The sequence below is a fragment of the Danaus plexippus genome, chromosome 15, assembly GCF_018135715.1.
Source record: "Danaus plexippus chromosome 15, MEX_DaPlex, whole genome shotgun sequence".
Classification (NCBI taxonomy): Eukaryota; Metazoa; Arthropoda; class Insecta; order Lepidoptera; family Nymphalidae; genus Danaus; species Danaus plexippus.
The window spans coordinates 6,297,629-6,310,389 of NC_083547.1; the positions used below are offsets into that span (position 1 = coordinate 6,297,629).

The 12,761-nt window shown below is 31.3% G+C and overlaps 4 protein-coding genes across 5 annotated transcripts in view; 2 read left to right on the forward strand and 2 right to left on the reverse strand.

The window, feature by feature from the left end:
* The window catches only part of LOC116766496 (muscle LIM protein 1), a 179,256-nt gene that overhangs the window by 118,616 nt on the left and 47,879 nt on the right, over nt 1-12,761 (forward strand). The gene's annotated exons all lie outside the window — the stretch shown is intronic.
* LOC116766187 (mediator of RNA polymerase II transcription subunit 7) lies at nt 1,592-7,863 on the forward strand. 2 transcript variants are annotated; one of them, XM_061522702.1, is made up of 4 exons: nt 1,592-1,739; nt 6,844-7,053; nt 7,125-7,393; nt 7,603-7,863. In XM_061522702.1, exons 2-4 carry the CDS (start codon nt 6,865-6,867, stop codon nt 7,799-7,801), a joined length of 657 nt encoding a protein of 218 aa, XP_061378686.1. In that variant the 5' UTR covers nt 1,592-1,739; nt 6,844-6,864; the 3' UTR covers nt 7,802-7,863. The 2 variants fall into 2 exon arrangements, with proteins under 2 accessions (XP_061378686.1, XP_032511820.1); XM_032655929.2 differs by lacking the exon at nt 1,592-1,739 and having other exon boundaries at nt 6,685-7,053.
* LOC116766493 (synaptobrevin-1-like) lies at nt 5,097-6,404 on the reverse strand. Its single transcript, XM_032656358.2, has one exon. The coding sequence runs from the start codon at nt 6,282-6,284 to the stop codon at nt 5,913-5,915; it is 372 nt and encodes a 123-aa protein (XP_032512249.1). The 5' UTR covers nt 6,285-6,404; the 3' UTR covers nt 5,097-5,912.
* Nucleotides 8,187-12,533, reverse strand: LOC116766186 (apoptosis inhibitor 5). Its single transcript, XM_032655928.2, has 8 exons — nt 12,326-12,533; nt 12,093-12,254; nt 11,664-12,008; nt 10,497-10,694; nt 10,129-10,320; nt 9,471-9,743; nt 9,221-9,385; nt 8,187-9,152 (listed from the first exon to the last, which is right to left on the reverse strand). Exons 1-8 carry the CDS (start codon nt 12,398-12,400, stop codon nt 8,874-8,876), a joined length of 1,689 nt encoding a protein of 562 aa, XP_032511819.2. The 5' UTR covers nt 12,401-12,533; the 3' UTR covers nt 8,187-8,873.

Below are 12,761 nucleotides of genomic sequence, written 5' to 3' on the forward strand. Positions count from 1 at the left end.
GTATAAATTATAAAAAATAATTATTTGTTTTAGTTTAGACTAAACGAGAATTATCTAACTACATATCTTAATAACATGATATGTTGTGTTTTAAAATGTACATATCCTTATATTTGATTCTGTCCCAAGCCAACAAGCGGACCGAAACGAAGCACTTGTCTTCCGCATTATGACCCACAAGCTTCATATTTCCTTGAAATTTGACACCTGCGATCCCACGTCTTTAAAATATATTATTATACACACTTTTAACGAATAATAACTTTGTCATTCCGTCACTGATAAATAATTTTGTTTAACACTTTTACATTCACAAGTTCAATAAAACTTACGTGTTCAACAATGCCATTTGCTCCAGTTATATAGACTGTAATTTTATAAGCTAAACGAATCGTTTCATGAGTCTTTTTATGCTAGTTTTAACCTGATTAATACAACCTTCGTATATATATTAAATTAGACATAAGTGACCATACTGAATAATAACGAAAATTTTTTTCATTACTTCCATTTAGAAAACTATGAGTTTCTGACGCCTGACGGTGTTTGTAATAAAATAACAGATGAAAATCAACATCATATCTTCATGTCCTTTAATCATATAACACAATAATTATGAAGATAACGAAAATATCTTGCATTAGTAAACACCTACTAATTCCTATGTTGATACGAATAAGATCCTTTGTTAGCACACTAAATACTTTGTTCATATCAATTTATATGTTCTTTTATTCTCACAAAATTAATGACGTACCTACATTTTAATTGATATCAAAACTAATACCGCAATCTGTGGATGGGAAGTTGTGGGTATTAGTTACTGGAGACACATGTCGAATCGTTAAGAATTAAGAACCTTGACGATAAGTTGAAAAGTCAGAACATTACTAGCCGACCTAAAAACAAGAATTCCATCAAGATGATTCTTATGGGGAATTAAAATATTTACAATTGCTTGGACGACATTATACACTATGCAGAGTAAATCTATACTGTCATATTTCTGTGAAACCTCCATGGATCTCGATTAGATGGTTTTCTTACATACAATAAATACTGGCTTGCTTCCCAGAGAAGGGATTCGTTTTTTACATTATAATTAGTTATCGTGATTGTGTAATTGTTGCATATTCATATAAACAATAGTCACACGTATAACTTAATGGAATAGAAACATTAGTAACGTAGACCAACAAAGGTATATCGGATAAGTAACGGAAGAAGTTGCCAATGATGGTGACATTCTGCATACCCACGTCTTTTTTACGCGGATTGCTTTATAAGACTGCCTTAAAAGTACAATGTGAGCCAACTCTATTAAGAGTAGGAGTTATGTAGTACAAATATATCAAGTATCTCCAACTAGAGCTCCCACACTGGTGACGCAGCTTCAAATGAATAATTAACGAATTTGCCTTCACACTAACGGATGTCGTCATGTCGTCATTATGGTGATGACAGCATACAAAACAGCTAAGAGAATAAAAATGCTATAACAGGTTTGTAAAAATAGAGCATCGTTACTTGGAACATATTGAATTCTGGAACAATGGACCGGCTGATCCATTAAAACGACGACGGTCCACGTCTTCGCGCCGCTCAATTAATAGTTCAGTGACTTTGAAATGATTTTCTTCCTACATCTTACAATCCTATTTAGTGTATCTTTTCCATTTCTTCCATTATTGGATTTGTTTACATTCTAGTAGGAGGAAAAGATGTAAATAAATGATAAGGTACGTATTTGATTATGTCTTCAGCATGGTTTGAGACGACTACCAACTAAAGAAACGAGAGAGCTTTAAAGATATATTTTTAAACCATATAAAATTATATGTAAAATGTCGCAAGGTTTTGATGAATTGAAAAATAATAATAATGTCAATTGAATTGAATTATATTTTTTTTTTCAACTACTAGAATGGATTTCCTTATAAGTAGTAAGTTATTTAGTAAGCCAGTTACAAAAATATGTGATATAACCGATAATAATTTCTTTGTTTATTTTTAAAGCAGGACCAAAGAGATTTATGTTCAATGTTCAGATGAGATATGTTAAGTAAAAGTATCTACAATGCTTTTCAAAACTGAGCTCAGATTTCCAAAAATATTAAGGAATTGGAGCTTTGAAAATTTAAATTACTAATCAATAATTATTTTTTTTAAATTTTAGTTTAAATTTTTGTAATCCGTAGAATGTCTCTTTTGTTACATGTAAAAAAGTAAGAAGTAAGAAAATGGAGAATTATACACAACAGTGACATATTTTGCGAAGTTTTAAAACCAATTCATATTCATTAATCCAGTCAATATAGATCATAATTTTTTATAACAAATAAAGCAATAATTTTTCGTACGACCCACCGTTTCTGAGATATAACAATTTAAGTTAATGAGATCTATGATTTTCGCGAATTTTTTTCATTAAAAAAAACTAGTATTTTTCGGATAAACTACGCGTGATTTATTTTTGTAAAAAACTACATACTCCCGACGTTTCGGTTACTTTTCAGCAACCGTGATCACGGGCTGACGAGATGTAAGTGTCTGTCAGTTGGTCCTTGTTATTTATCATCGATTTCTTAAAAGTAACCGAAACGTCGGGAGTATGTAGTTTTTTACAAAAATAAATCACGCGTAGTTTATCCGAAAAATACTAGTTTCATTTAAATGAACAATTTAAGTTGCTGAATTGTTGTACAAGTTTTTATCTTGATAACATGCATGAGTACGCCACATATATACATCTCTAAGATTATTATATGTATTTAATATTTTTTTCTACCGGCCATTGTAATTTAAAATATACTTACGTAAATTTTAACTTCAAGAATAACGGGTAAACGATGATGAAAAAAGTACCATTGACCCTGTATTGTTGTGCCAACTCAAGATATGATGATACTGGATCATTTTAAGATGAAATAGAAAGATATTTTGAATATCAATTAGTTCCCTACCCTTTATCGTTGTTTGATAACGTCAGGAGGCGTAAAACACAGAAGTATGCCAGCTAAGATCATTTTGAAAAGCAAAGTATTGGTATTGACAATTCTTACGTATTAGTATTAACATCTTTGATGTAGATAATTAGGTACTAAACTGCGTTGTATTAGATAATGAGAAACATAAGTTAAAGAAATACATTCGGTATGTTCGACATTTTGCTCCCTAGAGCTACTGTCGTATATGGTGGCTATAATGAGTGCACGCGAAATATCAAAACTGCAAAACAACATAGTCCAACTTTAGTAACATCTTCGTCTTCTAGTCTATTATTCGAGGAACTCGTAACTGTTCCAAACAGTTAACAGAAATTTCTTACGAATACTCACAACGGGTCTCGGTTTATTTCAATGCTAAAAGAAAATTTTAGTGCTGATTCTTTTGTAACATAAAACAGAGATAGAGCAATTCCATATGACAAATACAATCACTGTTGTTGGCGAACATGTAGACTTCTGAGTATAGGTACTTACAGTCTGTTCGAAATCCAACAAAAAAAAACATTTTCTACTTAAAACCAGAAGAAAACTCAACGTCAATTCATTAAAAAAGAACTAAATTATATTTGTAAAGTTTCGTTCAATCGGGTGAAGTTATTAAAAAGAGTAATGAAACTCTACAAGAAGTTGTCAACAGGACATCCGTTTAGATAAGCATCGTTATACATATTTTATTCAAAATACAAAAATAAAAACGAGTTCAATGAGCTTGTCTTCATCCAACCTCAATTGTTGCCCATCAACATATTTTCCGGGTATATTACTGAGCTCAAGTGTGACTTAGTTTCCAATGAGACCCTGCAGACTAGGGTTGAATGTTGGTATTCGTTGGCGCCACCTTAAACTTCACACAATTCAGTGCTCAATGTACTTGCAAAAAAGTCTGCCTCTTTTGTTATGGCACGAACAAATTGTCAAGGCCGGATGTACGATAATGTTGAATCACCAACAGTGGAGAATTCGTTTAATTTCAAAGAAGTGTCATGTGATACATTGCTATTGACACATTGATCTTCACCCAAAATGATGAAGAGTATAAAGATGATGAATATGAAGGTTATTAATCAGACCAATGAAATTAAACACTTGTTTTTCATTGCTTTTATCTTTCAAATGTTTGAAAATTAAAAGCTACATTACAAAAACTTTTACAACTTTTGGAATCACTTTTTGAGGTGGTAGAGCTTAGCTGTGGTCAAGTTATTACAGCTCGACCCTTGGAAGTACCATCCTTTCACTGAAGATCGGCGTGAAGAAGCCTTTAATGGCTGCGTTTCGTCCTATGAGTGAGAGAGTCGGCTGCCCATTCCGACCTTTTCCTCCCCCTCTTCCCCAATAAAGGGTGGTAAAACATCCGCAAGACGATATTGCGAATGTCCAAGGGCGACGGTACTACCTCCATAAGCTAGGCCGTCTGCTCAGTTGCCCCCTTTAGCATAAAAAAAAACTATATCTCAAAAACGGTGAGTTAGTAACAAAGCCTGTATACATGTTTTGTAGATAATTTAATGATTTACAAATTTTGTCTAGAGCACTTTTATAATAACTTAATGTTTGCCTAAAAATTGCTTAAAACTATTTTTTAACTTTTGACATCATGTATTTTTTTTTTTCATACACTATAAATAGGAATAGGGATGATACTATGATATGGACCTAAAAAAATTATATATTAATGTTCAGCTTGTTGTGCATTTATGTGAGCCTAAACTGACCAAACTGATACATAAGAAAAAGCTTGGGATATAAGTTGTGCTTTTTTAATGTTTTTACTAAAATAATCGGTTAACATTGTTATGTATCTAGAACATATTCCATTCCTTTTCAATAAGTTCTTCAAATTCTCCAAGACTAATTAACCATTCATTACTCTGATTGGCGAATCACTTCTTTGAGGAATTTAACTTTATTTAAAAAATCTTAAACACAAATTGATGTTTGTTATTTCAAAGAGCTATTTATTATGTATAACAATATTTTATGCATATAACTGGTAGCAGAATTTCGCAAACAACTTCCCACTTTCCAGTTTTGCCAATGCCTTTATTATTAAAAATTTCGAGAAGGAAGTGACAACACAAAAACAAGTTTTTCAAGAATAAATATCTTTATTTCATATAATACAAAACAACTAGATAAAGTTATATAGATTAAACATACAACATCAACTTACTTTTCAACATTAAAGGTTTCAGAGGACCTTACATTGTGCAGTCGACAGAATTGGTCCCGGTGATGTAGAAATGCAAATGGAATAAATGAAAAACTAACGGAATTATAACAAATTTACTGTAAAGTTTGTATGCAGATATGTGCCGTAACTAATACAATTTGTGCTTAGTAGTAATAATTGAAAAGCAGAGTTTACAAAGCAAATTCCTTCATATAAATTAATACAACACATTAGCTAATAATAAAAAGAAAGTAACACCATTCCTTCGTATAATAATGTATAGTAGTCGTGTAAATATTATAGAAAATTTTGTAACGGTAAATAAGCTCTGTAAATTCTTAGTTAACATCCATTTTGAGTAATTATAGTCTTAAGAATATTTTTAGTAAATTGGCCAAGGTCTTTAATTATATCACAATAACACCGCTGACAACTTTAAGAAGCGACACGTTTGAAAACATATATAGGACTTAGAAAAATATTACTATGTATGATATACATTCAAATAGTTTTTTTTTTTATATATATATAATACAATTATATTGTAGTGAAATATAGGTTTTAGTATCTGATAAGATTTCAAAAACACTGATTACGAGTAAGTGTAAAGATAATAAACCTACAAAATATTTTCCTTTGTATATAATGTAATCAGTCAACTTTTGTGTATTTTCATATAAATATAGTAAGAAGTTAGGGTGTAGCCTGTTGTTTATCAAATTTGAAGATATTTATCGTCCAGATGGAGCTTCGGTGACGGGTGGCACGACAGGGGGCGCAGGATTTGAACTGCCACTTCCAGAAGTAGCCCAAACAATTATAATGATAAGCAAAACGACTCCTATTCCGCCAATGATTAACATCATTTTCAGGTTCTGCCACCAATATTTCCTTTTAAGCTTACCAGCTTGCTGTTCAAATTGAGCAGCACCATGCTGCAATGCATCAGCTCTGTTGTCTAGTTCGGAGAGTTTTTGATCTCGTTCTAAAACTTTTTCTACATTGACACGCATAATACCAACGACCTCATCTACTTTTGCCTGCGTTTGTGCTAAACGTTTGTCGCTTACTCTTGGACCAGAAGTTCCACTGGGATTCTCCATTTTTTAAAGAAAAGATATTTTCTCCTCACAAAAATATTAAATATTGTAACGATTATCACCGATTAATCACCAATTCACTAACAAGAATCCACCAACTACAGATTACAATAAAATTAAAACCATAAATCATAAACAAATGTGATGGTTGCTATATCACTCTAAAAATTGTTTATGTTTTATTGCATGCTATACACACTTAGAGATTTAGAAAACCTTCTTAAAGGATCGTAAAAAGTTATATTTCTCTTAAAAAACTATATTACTCGTCTTACTTCAATGAGCATATATATATAAGGTTATAGAAGTGTAAAGTTGGTTAATAATAATTTAAATAAAAGTTTAAGTAGCCAAACAAGTATATTTTTTTACTTCTGATTTACTAAGTAGGTAACACTATACTTTAGTGTCAAATTGTCAATGATGTCTTGGCAGCTGTCACTTCTCAATTGAAGTCTTAGTTTACGACAAAATAAAACTTGCGTGAACTAGAGCAAAGAAATATAAATTTTATTTGCTTCAAAATTCATATCCATATAAAGTGCATTAATTTATGTTTTAGGCCATAAAAGTCACTTTTAAAATGTCTTCTGAAACAGCTCAAGTTAGCTCCTTGCCACTTCCACCTCTCCAGTATATAAATTTTTACACCGACGATAATGTTCGAAGAAATAGGGCTCCCTTACCACCACGTCCTATCCATGATTCATATCAAATGTTTGGCCACACATTTAATGCTGACGATACAATAATCAGATCCTTGGAAAGTCAGGTAACAGTTGATATTATTTTTAATGTTAATAGATGAAAACCTAAATGATAATAAAATAATATTTAAAACAGGGTTTCCGTCGTCTCTACCCCATGCATTTTGAAAGAAGGAGGGAATTGAAAAAGTTAAATCACTCTCTGCTGGTGAATTTCTTAGACCTCTTAGATTTACTAGTACATTGTCCCGATTCGCCAAAACGAGCTGAGAAAGTAGAAGACCTCAGTCTACTTTTTATTCACATTCATCACCTTCTAAATGAGTTCAGACCACATCAGGCTAGGGAAACTTTAAGAGTCATGATGGAATTGCAGAAACGTCAAAGAGTGGAAACTGCTATGAGGTATGGGCATACCAATAATTACTATATTTAGAAAGGTTGTTACTATAATAACTTTCAAATATAAGTAAAATGTAAATATAAAAAGCACAACTCTTTAGTAAGACTATATTGGTTGTGTTTACAAAAATGAGGGAGTAAATAATTACTTACAAATCCAGAATTGGAAAATGTGGCCAATTTATTAATGTTTGTTTTACTCTGATTTTCAGATTCCAGAAGCATTTAGATAAAGTTCAGGATATTCTGCAAAACGCTCTTCAAAGCTTACCAGATCAAAATGAAATGGAATCTAACTTCAAGGTGCCAACAGAGATTTTAGAAGATTACAATCAAAGTGATAGCGCCAATAACGACCCATGCTATGAATTGGATAGAATTATGTGTAACATTGTTGATAATATGAGATAAATAGTTTTATAATGTCACCATGTTTTACAGCACCTTATTAATACATTTTTTACTTAAAACAATTTTATTTTTAAACTACCTATGATTAGACAATTAAGTAATGGTATTTGAATAATTTTAATATAACAAAAAGGGTAATTTAGATTAATGATGTCTAGTTCTAGAAAATAGTGGTACCTTGTAACTACTTATCTTCTTAAAAGGCTGTATTTATTGAATATTCTCATTGACTAAAAGTTTTCTAGGATATTACTGTAGACTAATTTAATAAGTAATGTTGGAGTTTAATCAATTCATCTAAAGTTCCCATATTATATCCTATTCTGATGAACAGTAAAAAAATACTGTATAACTTTAGTATTTATAAGGTAGGGATAAAAAAAGATTGTATCAATTTTAGAGTTTTTATTAATCAAAGTGTGACAATCTCGAATTAAAATCCCGATGTTGATTCTTCTTTGACCTGACAAAGCCTGAATGTAGACTCGAAACCATGTCCAACAGCAGCTTAACGAATAAATTCGGAAAATAAAACAGAAACAACATCAAAGTAATGTAACTTACCGAATGTTGTTGAAAATATAATACATGCTCCGTATTGGATAGACGTCGAGAGTCAGGTACGAATAATTGCTATAATAAAATTAAAATACTTACAATGTCGTGAACAATATATTTTGTCAGCATCTCTCCTTTTATTAGCGTATTGTAAATAATATTCAATGTGTATATAACTTACCAATACGTTGACACCGGTGGCGGTATCCTAGACTAAAAAATATTGAAATACTACAAACTTTGCCTTAATCAGCTACCAGCACGCCGAAAAATCCTGTAAATAACTACGACCGCGTCCACAGAATGTAAAGATGCTTCTAGAAAATCCAACCAGTCAATGTCCAAATGCGAAACGAAATTAATTTATATTTTCCCCTTCAAAATCTATATTGTTAATATCATATTTTTTTCTGCAAGTCATATTTTTAGAATTTGTGCGTTTGTAAATCAACGCTTGGAATTGTTGACGCCCACGTTTTTATCCTAACCCCAATGTTATAGTATATTTTTTTTATTAATAGTTATTGCGTCGCCTATAAGGCGCATTGTTCCTAAAATCACGCCTGCCATATCCCCTCCCCCTGCTCGGGTTTGAACCAGTGAATCGTCCGGAGTTGCTAAGTCTGGAGCTGTATTTGCCAGATGGTGGTGTGTACATTTTGACGTTCCCATCACCACTTCTCGACCTTTTCTCCGGAGATTCCTTTTTTTCGCCATTATCAAAAGTTATTGGTCTGTGCCGTTTAGACGACGATTCTTTTTCCCTCTCATGTATTACAGCTGGCTGATTTTCCTGAGACAATATTTTCGAATTAAAATACATTTAAAATTATTTCATTTGTGTTATGTATTATAACATACCTCTTTTTCAGCTTTCTTTGTTTGAAATGAAAGTTGAACTTTGCTCTTGAAGCTGGGGGGTGTACGGAATATGTCTCGTATTAGTGTGTTTATATTTGATGTAGTCATTAAAGCTGCTACTTTCAATTTGTTTTCTTCTGTATTGGCATCATCTCCCTTTTTACCCTGCAATTAGAAAAATAAATTTTCAGTACACCGCTACAGAAAAAGATTAATGGCATTTGCAGACCTACAGTCTTGTATATTGTACCTGAGTGACTTCCTTTAACTTTTTGATGTAACCTTGTGTTAATCTAGCTGTGTATTGAAGGCGTAGACGTAATGGTTTCAGTCTTGCAGCATCAGCGCTTAAGGCCTCCGGTGATTTCCTGCACAAAGAGTGTAATGCAAAGAGCGCACATTCAACATGTGAAAACTGCAATGACGGAGCTGCTTTGGACTCATCAGCTTTGGATTCTTCTTCTGGTTTAGTCTCTTTAATATCATCCTTTTCATTTTCTATTGGTGCCTCTGGTAGATATTTCTGTAAGAAATAATATATAGAATATTACAGACATGATAATTAAACCAGTCAATATTACATATTTTATATTTTCTTAACGATATTTATATCATCATCATCATCAGCCTATTGGAACCCACTGCTGAGCAACTATATAATTTGAAATTATAAGACCAGGTTTCCTCACGATGTTTTCCTTCAATGTCTGTCAGTGATGTCTAAATACTCTTAGAAAGTACAATCGAAAAGATCACATTGGTACTTGCCAGGTTTTGAACCCGCACCCTCACGTGTGGTATATTTAACCTGTCTAACTGTGAGCCTTTATCCTCAAGCCACCACGACTTATAGATTATATAATAATATTAATTTTAAAGTAAAAATATATTTCATCAATGATAATTACCATTAATACGTCGTAAACTATATTAATTTTTTGTGGTGCATTCTCAAGCTCTCCGCAGTGCTCTGTGAGCTCCGCAAAGGTTTTTAATATCTCCAATTTTATATCTGCACTGCCAGTTGTAGCTAAATCATTCCACTGTGCAAGTACATTATCACAAAAGATATTGACATACTGAGTGGAATCTACTTGCGCCTGAAAGATAATCCATTATCAAAATTCAGTTTACATATTCTATTTGATGACACAAACACTTCAATGATAAAAACAAGTAATTAAGTCAAAATTTTAAACATGTAATTAATCAATAAATAATGAGTTAGTCGTTAGACAATTTCTATACATTAAATATAATATCATAAATGACTCACTGTAAATAAAGGCAATGCATGTTGGGTGCACTGGATGAGTCTGTCTATATATTCAGGATCCTCCGGATGCCAGTCGCCTGGTGTGAATGCTAATGCCAATATCAGTTCAGTCAATTCTTTCCTTCCTGCAGGAGTTTTACCGATTTTTGTCCAAGTTAGCAATTCCATGATGTGCTCAAACTCCTCAGCAACTGAATCCTATATAAGTTATGATAATTGATTTAACATTAAATTAAAACCACATTGTAATATTAACAAAACTTCTGTTAAGCCTCGTAGACAATTAGTATTGTCAGAAATAATTAGTACACATTTAATTAGAATGCTAATTATAACGATTATTTTTCTTGTGTATATTGATTTTTTGTAAGCTTAAGGGGAACCAATGTCTATTTATTGCTAAACATCTTGAGGGCCAAATAAGATCACAGTATCTCAACAACGACCATGCTATGCATTATCATTAAAGAATTACCTTAAACCAATTATAGCAACCAGCAAAATCACTTGAATACACTAAGGGAGTCAGTGACAAAATAGGTAATAATGTAAAAGAAGTTTGGCTTGATTTGATCTCGGCTGTGTATATTTGTGTAAGAGGATGTAAATTAACTCTCTTTAACTATGGCATTACATACCTCACAAAAAAAAAATATGGAAGCACACAAAAATTTTTAAAATATTTCATAGTTGTATTTATATTTAGATAACTATGAAAATGATATTGTCATATTGTAAGTCATATCATATAAAGGTAAATAAATACCCATAAATATTTACATGTCAAAGGGATAAATTTGAATCAAAATTTTATTTACGAATATAAAAAATTTGAAAAATTATACAAAGTAGCACCAAATACGAATAATATGAATGTTCTACTAAAAAAAATTTAATACCATATTTGCAAAATAGTACACCTCAATAGAAAATACCTACAAAATTAATAAAAAAAATTGTCTTCAATATACACAAGATTAATAATAAAATGAAGTTTCTATAGTTCATGTCTTAACATATTTGCAGAATATAGTTAAGTTTATTTAAAGATAAAATGTAAAGTTATTAAATTAAATCATATTATGTAGTATATTGCTAATATGATATTTGTTTTTTTTTTACATTTATCATTTATTTTTACTAATATAGTAACAAAATAAAACAAACCTGCAATATTTTCTTTCCTTCAACAATGATCAGTTCCTCGCATTCCTTGTCAATGATTTCCCGACCTAGTTGTTTAACTTTAGTCGCTAAAAACTTTATACATCTTTCTCTAACAACTTCATTAGGGACTTCACTGTCAGTACTCTGATGTATTTGAGAGAAGAGACCTGTGAGAGTTCCTTTGGGATCACTTTTAAGGATGGTGACCAGTGAATTTGTTACTACATTAATTTCTGTAGCATCGTCTGACTGCAGAAGTTGTGCAAGTATGTCAGATATCCGAGTAGTGTGGTCTTTATTATTGTTGCACATTGTAGGCAAGGCTTTGATTGCTTGTTTACGAATCTACAATGAAATTAATATTCGATTTATCTGTCAATAAAAAACGAAGGAACGTAACTGAAAAAAATATGTTTTATATACACTTACCGCCACGTCATCATCTTCACACAAATCAAATTGAGCTTCTATCGCTTGATCTGCTAGATTAGGGAAACTTGTGTAGAATTTTGCAATAAATTGGGAAGCCAATCGTTTCTCTTTATCAGATCCTTTGACTGCTGCCAATATCTCTAAATATTCTTTTTCGTGCTAAAAATAGGAAGATTTAATAATAAAAATAATTTTAATAAAGCTTCATATAATTTTCATTTATAGGTTACCTTTGAGATGTCATCCTTAGCATCTGCTAGTATTCCGTAGTTCTGGTATAACTTTTCTATATTATCAGCAGACATTTTAAAGTTAAAATTGAGTAATTAACTGCAGTTACTATATAAAAACACTTAAAACTTTTAAATAATGAGACGATTCGGCTTTCAACTTAATATAACACCCAAAAGTAACAAACCGACGCGCTTAATTCTTAAATTAGTGTTTCTAGTTGCAAAAATCATGAAAAAAATTATTTCTGGGCTGGCATTTTTATTTTTGGCATCTAAAATGTTAATTCTTAAAAAAACATAAATTTTATTGTTAGTAATTAATTACAATGGCGATTAATATTTAAATTATTTAATATTTAAGGAATAATTTTAATATATTAATATATGTGTGTGCTTGAACTTACAACTATTTTTAAGTTTTTTGTCCCAAATC

What these genes read in the sequence shown, in the direction of transcription:
- LOC116766493 (XM_032656358.2), bottom strand. Translation starts at nt 6,284, where the DNA reads ATGGAGAATCCCAGTGGAACTTCTGGTCCAAGAGTAAGCGACAAACGT.
- LOC116766187 (XM_061522702.1), top strand. Translation starts at nt 6,865, where the DNA reads ATGTCTTCTGAAACAGCTCAAGTTAGCTCCTTGCCACTTCCACCTCTC. An exon ending in TCAGATCCTTGGAAAGTCAG is followed by an intron (nt 7,054 to 7,124) that starts GTAACAGTTGAT and finishes TATTTAAAACAG; the next exon opens with GGTTTCCGTCGTCTCTACCC. An exon ending in AGAGTGGAAACTGCTATGAG is followed by an intron (nt 7,394 to 7,602) that starts GTATGGGCATAC and finishes TCTGATTTTCAG; the next exon opens with ATTCCAGAAGCATTTAGATA.
- LOC116766186 (XM_032655928.2), bottom strand. Translation starts at nt 12,400, where the DNA reads ATGTCTGCTGATAATATAGAAAAGTTATACCAGAACTACGGAATACTA. An exon ending in AAGGAAAGAAAATATTGCAG is followed by an intron (nt 10,695 to 11,663) that starts GTTTGTTTTATT and finishes TAACTTATATAG; the next exon opens with GATTCAGTTGCTGAGGAGTT. An exon ending in ATGCATTGCCTTTATTTACA is followed by an intron (nt 10,321 to 10,496) that starts GTGAGTCATTTA and finishes ATTATCTTTCAG; the next exon opens with GCGCAAGTAGATTCCACTCA.